Source organism: Lagopus muta, chromosome 3 (assembly GCF_023343835.1).
Source record: "Lagopus muta isolate bLagMut1 chromosome 3, bLagMut1 primary, whole genome shotgun sequence".
NCBI classification, from domain to species: domain Eukaryota; kingdom Metazoa; phylum Chordata; class Aves; order Galliformes; family Phasianidae; genus Lagopus; species Lagopus muta.
Window position 1 is genome coordinate 35861519 of NC_064435.1, and position 11975 is coordinate 35873493.

At 38.1% G+C, this 11975-nt stretch overlaps 1 protein-coding gene across 8 annotated transcripts in view; it reads left to right on the top strand.

Annotated features, from left to right (window-relative positions):
• ASPH (aspartate beta-hydroxylase) overlaps nt 1–11975 on the top strand; it is a 103865-nt gene that overhangs the window by 7975 nt on the left and 83915 nt on the right. For 5 of the 8 annotated variants that reach the window (XM_048938757.1, XM_048938756.1, XM_048938753.1 and 2 more), the window contains 3 exons: nt 9317–9466; nt 10329–10373; nt 11902–11970. In XM_048938757.1, the coding sequence (XP_048794714.1) occupies nt 9317–9466; nt 10329–10373; nt 11902–11970 (264 nt within the window). Of the gene's footprint in view, nt 1–4124; nt 6235–9316; nt 9467–10328; nt 10374–11901; nt 11971–11975 lie in introns of those variants that run through there. The other 3 variants (XM_048938752.1, XM_048938754.1, XM_048938751.1) reach the window with 3 other exon arrangements.

Here is an 11975-nt window from a genome sequence, read left to right on the forward strand (position 1 = left end):
TGTATTTTCAAAAAGTGCCTCTGAGAAGTTTTAACAAATCTGTACAAGCTCAAAGGGCATAATTAATATATGGTGTATAGTATAGAGTTTCTTCCCGTGTTGAATTTGTGACTGTATTCTTCTTGGAAAGAAAACCTGCAGTTATTTAAAAAACAAACAAGCAAAAAACCTAAATCCTCATAGAAGAAACACATGAAATGAGAAGTAGATTTCTTTCTCAATAAATTTTCTGGTTTTTGATTTGTGTATGCCTAAGAAGAAATTACTTAAGTTCAAAACAGTTGGGATTTGTGCACTGTTTGTGGTAAATTGAGTGGTTGTGCTTGGAAGGGACATTTAAGATCGTGTAGTTCCAACCCCCTGCTGTAGGCAGGGACACCTTGCTCTGGACCAGGGAGCCCCATCCAGCCTGGCTTTGAATGCTTCCAGGGAGGGGGCATCCACAACCTCTCTGGGCAACCTGTTCCAGTGTCTCACCACCGCATTAAAGGCATTTCCCCTTGTCCTGTTGCTATGTGCCCTCATAAAAAGTACCTCCTCAGCTTTCCTGTAGGCCCTCTTCAGGTCTAGGAAGGCTTCTGTGGCCTTCCCCACAGCCTTCTGTTCTCCAGGCTGAAGAGCTCCAACTTACTCAGCCAGTCTCCATTGGGAAGGTGCTCCAGCACAAGATAAATATAACTAAATGATATTAATAAAACTAGGAGGAAGGTGTGATTTTAATCAGGCAGTTAATGGTCAAAGTCTTGTTTTGTACTTGATTTTTTTTTTTCCCCTGAAGATTAGTTAATTCTTATTCCTTAATAACAAATTTTCTTAGCTTGCAACTCTTCTAAATAAGTCTTCTAAATATTGTGGGACTTCCTGTGAACCATAAAGATAGCTGATGATATAAAAAAAGCAAACAATAACAGCTTTATATTCAGCAGTGGGCTGAACTTTAAGAAATACTGACCTTCTCATATTTAAAATTTGATCACTGGATTGATTCTTCTTGTAGTCTACTGTTCCTGTATTTATTTTATTTTATTTTTTACTGTTGCATAGCTTTGATTTCTTTTAATTAGACTCAGCTCTTTAGTCAAGATCTTCAGTTGAGTGTTTGGAAAACATGTGGTTCACTCTGAGTTAGATTTTGTAGTTGCTGTTACAGTAAAAACAAATCACACCTACTGCTTATGCTTAACTGTGTTATCCTTATGCTTAACTGTGTTATCCTTTCTTTAATTTCTCTTACTGCATTCTTCCAGCTTATGCTACTCTGGATGCCCTGCCTTTCTCCAGCTGTGTCCATTTCTGCACCTGTAAAAAGAGTTCATACAGAGTGTACAGATAATGAATATCCCAATGCTTTTGAATAGCAGTACCTTACACATATGCACAGAGAAGTAAAAGTGTAAATATTTAAAGTCTCAAAAGATATCCTCTGTCATCTGATTCTGATGTGATCTGATTCTGAATTCTTGATTAGATTTTATGGTTTACCTACCTAAAATTTTCTTTTTCACATCAACAGAAGTTTTAGTTTTAACAATGCTCAGTATATTGTCTCTCCTCATACCTAAATGGAATGTAAGTTTGCCGATGACACCAAGCTGTGACACACCAGGGGGATGGGATGCCATCCAGAGCATTGAGCAAAGGCAAACCTCATGAGGTTCAACAAATTCAAGTGTGAGGTCTTGCACCTGGGTCAAGGCAGCCCTCACTGATACAAGCTGGGGGATGGAAAAAAATAAAAGACCCAGGGTACTGGTGGATGACAAGCCAGACATGAGCCAGTCAGTATCTAAAGGGGAGCTACAGGAAAGAAGGGGACAGGCTCTTTAGCAGGGTCTGTGGTGATAGAACAAGGGGAAATGGCTTCAAGCTCCTAGAGGGTAAATTGAGGTGGGTTATAAGGAAAATGTCTTTTACAGTGAAGGCGGTTAGACACTGGCACAGTTTGCCCAGAGATGTGGTTGATGCCCTGTCCCTGGAGACTTTCAGGGCGAGGCTGGATCAGGCCCTGGGCCAAGGTCCAATTTGTCCAGGTATATAATGAAATCAGTTTCAACCTTAGTAGTGTACTTGTAGTTGTTATGATGTGAAGATTTGTCAGAGTGTATCAGTTCAATATATATGCTTATTGAATCTAGATTTTAAAATAAATACGCACTAAAAATCATAGAGTCATAGAATGGTTTGGGTTGGAAGGATTGCGTAGTTCCACTGCTATAGGTGGGATTGCAAAAGGTGCAAATGTACATACGCATACATTAGAAGTGGGTATATATATGTATGTTTATATTATGTGCTTGTGTATATACATATACAAATAGCTGATCTATCTCACAGTACTGAGTTGATAAAGCTATTTTAATAAGAGGAGGAACAGTGAGAACTACAGAGAATGCTGTAAGCTTCTCTTTAATAGGTATTACTCAAAATACTTGCTACTGATCACATTCAAAATAATAACTGTACAAAGTAATTAATTGTGATTGTATTGTTGAAAATGGTTTGTAAGAATTCTTTTAGTTTAAGTTGTTAATTGTATTTGAAAATATGATTTGGCAAAATGTCAAGCAGTAACTGGGCATGTGGCTGTCCTCTGCTCTGCTTCGTCTCTGTTAGTAGTGGGGCAATTATATTGTAACATATCTTAGCTTATTTTTGTATTGCTCTGACAACTTATTTCTGATTTGCTAACTGTAGGTATTCTTCTGTTGAACTGCTTTGTTGTTTTTCATTCTACTGTGTTTTTTTCTTATTTTTTGTAACTGTGCTCTCGTATGCAGCTTTCTCATCATGTGATAATCCATAACTGCTCCCGTGCTTCTTTCCTACCTCTGTGAGAAATAATTACATACATCAGAACAGCTACGTTTGGTGCTTTGAAACAGTCATTATTTCTATGTTCATGTTTATGTTTTTTTATCCTCTTGTAATCTCTTTCTTGCACTTTGGTAGCTCTATCTGGTGGTGTCCCGAGTGATCAGTTACGCTTTCCTAAAATAAACTAAAATAGTGTTCATAGTTATACCGTACCAGTTATAGCGAATTTCTCTTGCAAATAGTTTTCAAACTAACACTCATACAAGTGATGTGAGTGATACTGTTTTTTGAGTGTCACTGAAGTAATTCAGAGCATTTCAACGCTGTAGAATAAAGTGTATTCAAGAAGTCTGTACTGCTGACTGAACCGATCCCAGTCTTTGTTTTTAATTATCTGTTTAGTTAAGATTTTTCTTCAATAATGCTAAACAAAATTACATTAACTTGAGTATTTCGTTCTATAGCATCCACAGAGACAGGTGGAAGTGTATGTGTTCATCATGTTGTTCATGATGAGTTACAGTTGTGCAATCCTTTGGCCCATCTTCTTTTTTATGGTCATTTTCTCAATTTTAGTTGCAGCTTCCCTGTCAGGGAGGAATGCGTTTTCCATTTCTTGAATCAGTTCTGGTAGTGCGTTTGCTTTGAGTGGCACAATGTAAAGCTGTGGATACTTGGTTAAAGGTCAGTGTATGTTTGTGTGGTAGCTCAGATCAGTAGTGCGTATTTCAAATGATTTTTTCAACTGTCCTCCCTCTCTCTGATTCTATTCACTGTTCAGTTGTCCCAGAATATACTTTTGTTTTGAAGCAAACAAAATAGAATCTCAAAGACATAGAGATTTTGGAAAGGGTCCAGAGGAGGGCGACTAAGATGATCAGGGGGCTGGAGCACCTCCCCTATGAGGACAGGCTGAGGGAGTTGGGCTTGTTCAGCCTGGAGAAGAGAAGGCTGCGGGGTGACCTCATTGCAGCCTATCAATACCTGAAGGGAACCTACACCCAGGAGGGGAGTAAACTCTTCAAAAGGGCTGACAACAGCAGGACTAGGGGAAATGGATCCAAGTTGAAGGAGGGAAGATTTAGGTTGGATGTTAGGGGGAAGTTCTTTACTAGGAGAGTGGTTAGGCCCTGGAACGGGCTGCCCAGGGAGGTTGTGGATGCCCCGTCCTTGGACGTGTTTGAGGCCAGGTTGGACGGGGTCCTGGGCAACCTGATCTAAATGTGTATGTTTGGTGGCCCTGCCAGGCAGGGGGGTTGGAACTACATGATCCTTGGGGTCCCTTCCAACCCGGGTGATTCTGTGAGAATGGTGTACTGCAACTGCTTACACATGTTCAGCTTGATAAATAATTTTGAAACAATCTCTTCCAACCTATGTATGATGTCAGGTTGTCAACATTAGTTGTATGCTCTCTGACTCCACTTGTAGTAAAATACAGTATATGCAAATGGTGCAGCTGTATTGAAGTGGCAATAAATTGCCTAATCTAATGCCTGTCAACATGTTTTTTTATGCAACAGACTACATACTATTGCACTTAAAACCAATTCTCTTTAAGAAGCTATTGATTTATCCATACATAGTGAGCTTTTGCCTTTGCTTAATTTCTTCTATTTGTAAATCTGTTGTACATCATACGTGTTGCTGGAACAAGGAGGTATTTCCTAAATCATCCGTTCTCCTTGATGTATTCAAAAGATACATTACTGATAGAATTGTCTGCCTGCACTTTCTTTACATCTCTTTGAAAAGTCTTAAACTTATTGGAGTTCTGCCTGCAGCTGTTGGGAACTGTGTTTGGGGATTAGTTACTGGATTGTAAAAACCAAAGGAGACGTATGATGGCTTTCCAAATACCTTGTACATGTAATGCTTCACTTTTTTATTATTATTGTATTTTTAAAGAAGGGCGGAAGAGGAAGAACAAAGTGCTAAATAGTAAAGCTTTCATCAAGACTGCTGCCAATTGGACAGGAGTTGATTTCACACTCTTCTACAAAAAGGGAGCTGCTTCTTGTTTGAGCGGGAAAAGGACAGTTTGCTAAAACAGATGTATTATGGTGTTGTTATTTTTTCTTTTTCTGGTCCTTGCGCAGAAGGACAGTATGCTGGTCACTTGTTGAATAAGTAGCATGCATGTTTTCAGAATTTGAAGGAGGTGTGGTATGAGTTTTGAAAGAGAAAGGGGAAAGAAAGCAAGATCAATACCTCTGGTGCTTTCAATGAATCTGTCTGGGGAAAAGGAGGCTGAGGGGAGACCTTATTGCTCCCTTCCAATATCTGAAAGGTGCTTACAGTGAGAGCGGGGTTGGTCTCTTCTCACTGGTGACTGGTGGAGGGGAAATGGCCTCGAGTTGCACCAGGGTAATTTTAGGTTGGATATCAGGAAAAACTTCTTTCCTGAAGGGGTTGTTAAGCACTGGAATAGGCTCCCCAGGGAGGTGGTTGAGTCACCATCCCTGGATGTGTTTAAAAACTGTTTGGATGTAGTGCTCAGGGACATGATGTAGCAGAGGGTTGTTAGTTAGGGTAGTTTGGTTAGGTTGTGGTTGGACTCGATGATCTTTGAGGTCTTTTCCAACCTGAGTGATTCTATGGTTCTATGAATGTGCAGTAGAATTTTTGTCTAGTATGTGGTGCATTATGAGGAAACAGGCTTTGCTTTGGCAAAATTGTCAGAACCCTTTCATTCAGTCTGCTAGAAGCGAATAAGAAGTCTTCTGGAGGAGCTGCTCTGATCTGAAAATTCCTTGGCAACAACATGTATAATCAATTCAAAGGGACTCCTAAACTCACTGTTACATTTCAGAAATCGGCTGTTTTCTTGAGTGATAAGCCAACTGGAAAGAGTCAGTCTGCACAGGAGTTTGGGAAGCTGCTAGAGGAGTGACAGCGTGGAGAAAGTTCCTTGGGCGTGGGCCAGGCTGACAAATGCAAGCCGGCAGGCTGTGTGTCTGGACTTGTGCTCCAGCTTATGCTGGTGGATGTAACGCCCTCAGAGTGTGGGCAGTGAGGCGCTGTGGATGGCAGCAGCATGCAGCGCAGCGTGCTTGATTTTATTTGCTATGTGTGACGTTGAGAGATTAAGGGGAGGGGAAAGGATCAGCTACTCAGGGTGCTCTGTTAAGAGGCGCAAGTGAATTTGCTTGTCGTCAGAATGGGATTGCCATATGAGTTCTGAAAAGCATTTGGCTCGTGAAGATAACCGCTCTAAAAATAGATTTTTTGGAGGAGAGTTTTCACTTCGGTCCAGTTTCGGGTTCCAGCTGAGCTAGCTTTACGAAACTCATCAGCTCCTGTTGCAAGACTACAGTGAGGATAAATCGCTTCTTATTCTGCCTTCGGTGTTAGCTTTTGGAGATAACAACACGCTCACTTGGTGAAAATTGAACACCAGTGTTATGGCCGACGACACAGGTACAGTCCTGACTGTTTTTGTAAGCAAACTGAAAATGCATGGTTGCAAATACTGACTCTGTAATCAGCAAAATAAATGGCTTACTGTGGCATGTTGGTACTTTCTAGTCGGTTTACTATTAGTCTGCATTACTGACTGCCTCTGGTTTTAATTCAGTGTTTCCTGAAGTAGAGAATTCTCACGGATTTATGCAGACTCCTAAATTGTAACTTCATTTCTCTTTGAGTAAGCACACATTATTAACACAAGACATTAGTCTGTGTGCAGATACCTCACTTGAAAGTTATTTTCGAAGTATGTAAAATTACCGAGCACCTTCAAAGTTAATTAAAGTAAAAGGCAAATGTTTTTAATGCTTTTTAAAATTTTTTTTAATGTGTTATCTAACCACGACTCTTAATTTGGATGAGTGATATACAGGACTTTTAAAAATTTGCCGCTGAGGCATACAGCACCATTTGAGACTTTATGATGTCTGCGTAAAGCCATCTGGTGGTGTAAGCAAAGGCTTGCCAGATATGGAAGGTGACCTACTTTGGACATGGCTGGCAGCGGGCACAGGGAGAGGACTTGAATGTAGAATTAACTGTCTGGAATGCGTTCTAAGCTGAAGGCAGTCTTCCGTGATGGCCTGCAGTTTTTTGTTCTGTGTGTGTTTGGTTCTGTTGAGAGCATGCACAAATTTTATGTCGCCTGACTTCCATGTATGTCAGAGCTACCTGATAAAGCTGCTGTGGTGGAATTCCTAGCAGGATTTTTCAAGGATTTTGGAAATATTGTGCTCATGAGGAAAACCAGAGCACAGAAATATGTTTTTTCACTGTTGTGAAAGATGTTTTTATATCAGAATCTGTTTTGGAGGAAATTTCATGAAAAAACTTCAAGATTGAAAAAGGAAAGTTACCTTTTTATTATTACTTTTTTTTTTCTTTTGTTTTCCTGTTCTTCTATTGACTAAAGCCCTTTTCATTAGAGGTAAACGCAAAGTACAAAGCAATGAGGTAGATGAATTAGTATGAAATACAACATGATAATCTTCTCTATTTTCCTCTTTTAGTACATGGTTTGCTCTCGAACAAAACAGTAACCTGGAATAATTTAAAATGTTTTAGCTTAAAGGTTCATTTTTAAAGGTTTTAAAGCACTCAAATACAGGAATAGCCACATTCTGCAGTTACGTAATTGATTTTGGAATATTAAAATTTCCAGTTCAAGGAATATTTGATAATTTTCATACATAGTTGATAAAATTTCTGAGTGTATTAGCACGTACTACTTGCCTCTACCTGTGTTTTCAAAGTATCCATACATCTTCCCATAAGGGAGATGTGCACAGCTCATAAAATTGTACCTGTGTAATTTGGTTACTATGTATTAGGAAGTGGAACATGCCTAATGTGAGGCTAAGTTGTCTGTTTCTAAATATTATTGATAGCTTATACCAAGGAAACTGCGTATAATGTATAGAGTAAGCCAGATATCTTGTATTTGATCTTTGTGATAGTAGTAATAAAGAAATGTATTCTTAAATTAAGTACTGCATCCATATGAGCTGAAGTGAGCCAGTTGTTGTTTTCTATAGCTCTCACCATGGTATATAACACTATGACTATAATAAAAAGCTTGTTCATTGAAGCTATGAACCTGATGAAAAGCAGGCTCTGAAAGTCCTTCTATGTCATACTGATAGCTGGAATAAGCCACCAGTCTTTCATTACTCACTCTAAAAAGCTACTTCTTTTTTATTCCAATGAAGAATCATGGTAATATTCAGGTGTTTGGGGTATTTTTGTATTTATATTTATGTGGACTAGATCAAAATAGTTGCTTCTAGATCATTATTTAAATGATTCTAATTGAATGTAAAATTTCACTTATGGAGGTTTAGTAACTTGAAAAAGTTAAGAGAAAGTGAATTTTGAGCCTTGGATTAATTGCGGTGCGAATTCTCCGCCTCTGTCCTTGAAACTGGAATTATTGTTGTCGATAACAAGAGTTAAGAGTTGAGCATGAATATTTTCATATAGGTTTACTTGAGGGCATTTGTTTGATCACCGGCATTTGAAGAGTGAAAAAAATATTTTTAGTGTGGACTATTGGCAGTATTCTGGGAGATTTCGTTGCTTTCTTTAAGTAGCTGACCATTTGTAACTTGAGGATGGATTGCTGGACTAGCACAACAGTATGGCTGGATGGGCAAAGGGCAGGGCTTGAAGGGAACAAAATTGGGGCTGGCCAGTCTGAAACTGCCAGCTTTGCAGTGGTAAACACCAGAATCACAGAATCACAGAATGGCCAGGGTTGGAAGGGACCTCAAGGGTCATGAATCTCCAACCGTCCTTTACATGCAGGGCCACCAACCTCCACATTTGAGGAAGAAGAGGAACAGACCTTGAGCTTTGGTAATAAGCTGTAGACATCTTTTTAGGTGCAATTTTACTACTTCTTACCTAAAATGATCCGAAACTGGACAAAGCAATGTATGTTTTATGTAAACCTCTGCACAGTTCTAAGAAACAGAAGTTTTCAGTTAGAACAGTGACTGAACTTCAAATTTTACACTTGATGAGGTTTAGATTTTTGCTGCTCTGTAGGCTATTTGAATTGTCATGTTGATTTCATAAGCTAACTTAACTTTGCTGTACTGGCTAGCTTTGAGTGCGTTTGCTACTTCAGAAATGCTTTTCTTGAAGCATTTCTGCTGCTGGCATTGCCCTCTGGTGGCAGCTTGAGAAGTAACGGCACAAATGACAAACATCTCAAAAATGTTAAGCTCTGTGCAAATACATACCAGAGAAGAAAAAGGAGGGATTTCCAACTACATTGTTGAAGCATATTACATGTGGTTGCTTTATTATTGTTGGTTTGTTGGGTTTTTTTTGGGGGGAGGGGGAAGGTGAAGGGATTGCTGTTTGGTTTGTTTGGCCTTTACGGCACAGATGATGATTGAGATGTCCATTGTAACTCACAGTGACGTGAAAACTCCAGAAGAAATCCACAAAATGTATAACCATATGCTTTATCATAATTTTTTAGCACAAATCCATTTTTTTTTTCTATTTGTGTGCCTTATTTTAACAGAGAGTAAGCATGGAGGAAACAAGAATGGAAAGAAAGAAGGCCTCTCTGGAAGCTCATTTTTCACCTGGTTTATGGTAATTGCTTTGCTGGGAGTTTGGACGTCAGTAGCAGTTGTCTGGTTTGAACTCGTAGATTATGAAGAAGTCCTAGGTAAGGATTTTAAATCTTAATATAGTGTAATAAAACCCTTCTAATAATGACTGAGACTTACTTGGTAGTAGTGGGTGCAATTTTACCTTTCAGAAAGGAAACCAAAATATTAAAGTTCAGTGTCAGTGAAACGGAGCAGCGCATGGGTAGTTAGCTAAATTGACAATTGGAGTGCATGAAAATGTCCTACATAAAAATATGCAGTGTAGTTCAAAAAATAAATTTTAAAGCTGAGCTCAATTCTGATGCTAAAATGAGAATATCATAAGACTGAAAAAGGTTAGTGAAGTACTGCATGCATTTAAAAATTGAAGAAATCTCCAAGGTTTAATCTTCATCATCTTGTATGCAGTATATAATGTGTATACAGTAGCTCATTAGGAATTTCAGTTTAACATTTGTTGTTTGAGTTTTCAGTTTTTCTCAGAAACTTGAAGAAGTAATTTGTTGAACGTAGGTGGCTAATCTTATTACTGGTTCTTTGGTGGACTGTGTTAGTAGTAGTATCAGAACAAACAGTTGTCGTCTCGTGAATGATATTTTGTATGACCTCAGTTTTAAGCCTACAACAATGTTAATTGTGTCTCATTATGAAAGTGTTAAGACAGTATTGTTAATGTAATATCTAAGAATGAAAAATTGAGGGCTCAAATTTCAGGATGTATGCATGTAGGTAGAATTATTCTCTCTGTTATAGGCTTCAATATGCAGCTTTACAACTGCTGGTTTTGAAAACTTTACAATCGCTTCTTAGATTTATTTTTTTTTAATGTACAAATATTTAAAGAGAAGTTTCTGGCTTGAAACCTAATTAGGTCTAGTGATGCAAATAATGGTTTCTGTATTTTTACCATGCATGCAGCCAAAGCAAAGGATTTCCGTTATAACTTGTCAGAGGTACTACAAGGTAGGATACTAGAGAAGTAAGGTTGTTTTACTGTCCCTTGGCTAGAAACTTTATTTTTGTCTTTAACTTTTAATATGTTACTGTTCTTCTATAATGACACGAAACAGTCATTTCTCATCTTTCTCATTCCTCCTGTTTTTGAATGTGATATTGTTCTTTTTTTTTGGAACATGATATTTATTCCACTAGTCTATTGTATTTAACCAAAAATAAATTAAGATCCTTTCTAACTGATAGAGTCAGTGCTGTGATGATGACCTTTTGTCTATTCTAGAGCCATAGCTGAACTTCCTTAAATTTTTCAGTATCATATAGAGAGCTATATTTCATTCATTTTGCTAGCATTCAAGTTCTGCCTTCATTTAGAGAGGACAAAATTTAATAACTAACTGGCAGACCACAAGGAGTTGAAGTCCTTCTGCAGTCAGTGTGTGGAGTTTTTATCTGATTAAAAGTTTGGCTTGGATTTTTGAAAATTAATTAGACAGTCCTCTATTTATCTGATGATCTCGGGGCACTTCTAATCCTGGACACTGTATTTCTATGCTAAAAACTGTTTTTTTAAATAGAAACCAGATACTCCTTTTGCTTATATCTCATGCTGACAGAGTTCTTACCAAACTAAAAGTGAGATGTCTGATGTCGCCTACGGAAGGGTTTTGTGGACACTGGATGCTATATAGTTGTTCATAAAACTATGAATGTTTATTCCTTTATTTAGGAAGTAGGTTGTTTTTCTTCTATTAACTTAGCACCAAAGATGAAATTACCTGCACATCTATATTCTGAGAATGTAGAATAACTTATGATTTGAAAACAAATTGTGATTATTTATTATTTTTACTTTACTATTTATTTTCCATCTTTAAAATGTTGAGCTTTTCTTGTGAAGTTAAATTTTATGCTGAACAAAACTTGTTGCGAGAAAATGCTTCATCACCTCATTCCATTCAGTATTCCAGTATCTAAACTGGGCGTACAGGAAAGTTGAAGAGGCACTTTTTATTGACCAGTGTAGTGATGTGACAAGGAGTAATGGCTTTAAACTAAAAGAGGGGAGATTTAGATGAGGTATAAGGAAGAAATTCTTTACAAAAAAGGTAGCGGTGCACTGGAACAGATGCCTAGAGAATTTGTGGATGCCCTGCCCCTGGACATGTTCATGTCCAGATTGGATGGGGCTCTGGGCAATGTGGATCTGTAGTGGTAGGTGAGGTTGGAACTAGATGACCTTTAAGGTCTCTTTCAACCTAAGCCATTCCATAATATGCCTGTTTTTAAGTCTGTGAGCACTAAAGTAGATGTGTGGGGAAAAGAACCTACCTGTATTCAGTCTAAAGTCTAGGAAATGAAGACAGGAACTTAAAATATTTGCAATATAAAATAAAAGGTGGTTAAAAAAAGTAGCACTAAGTAATCAATATGGTAACATCCTAGCATTGTCAGTTAACCATCATGCATAGAAAACACTGTTGGAAACAAGTTGCAGAATTCCTAATACTTCTTGTTCTTCTCTTGACATTTTTAGGCAAACTTGGAATATATGATGCTGATGGAGATGGAGATTTTGATGTGGAGGATGCTAAAGTATTGCTAGGCAAG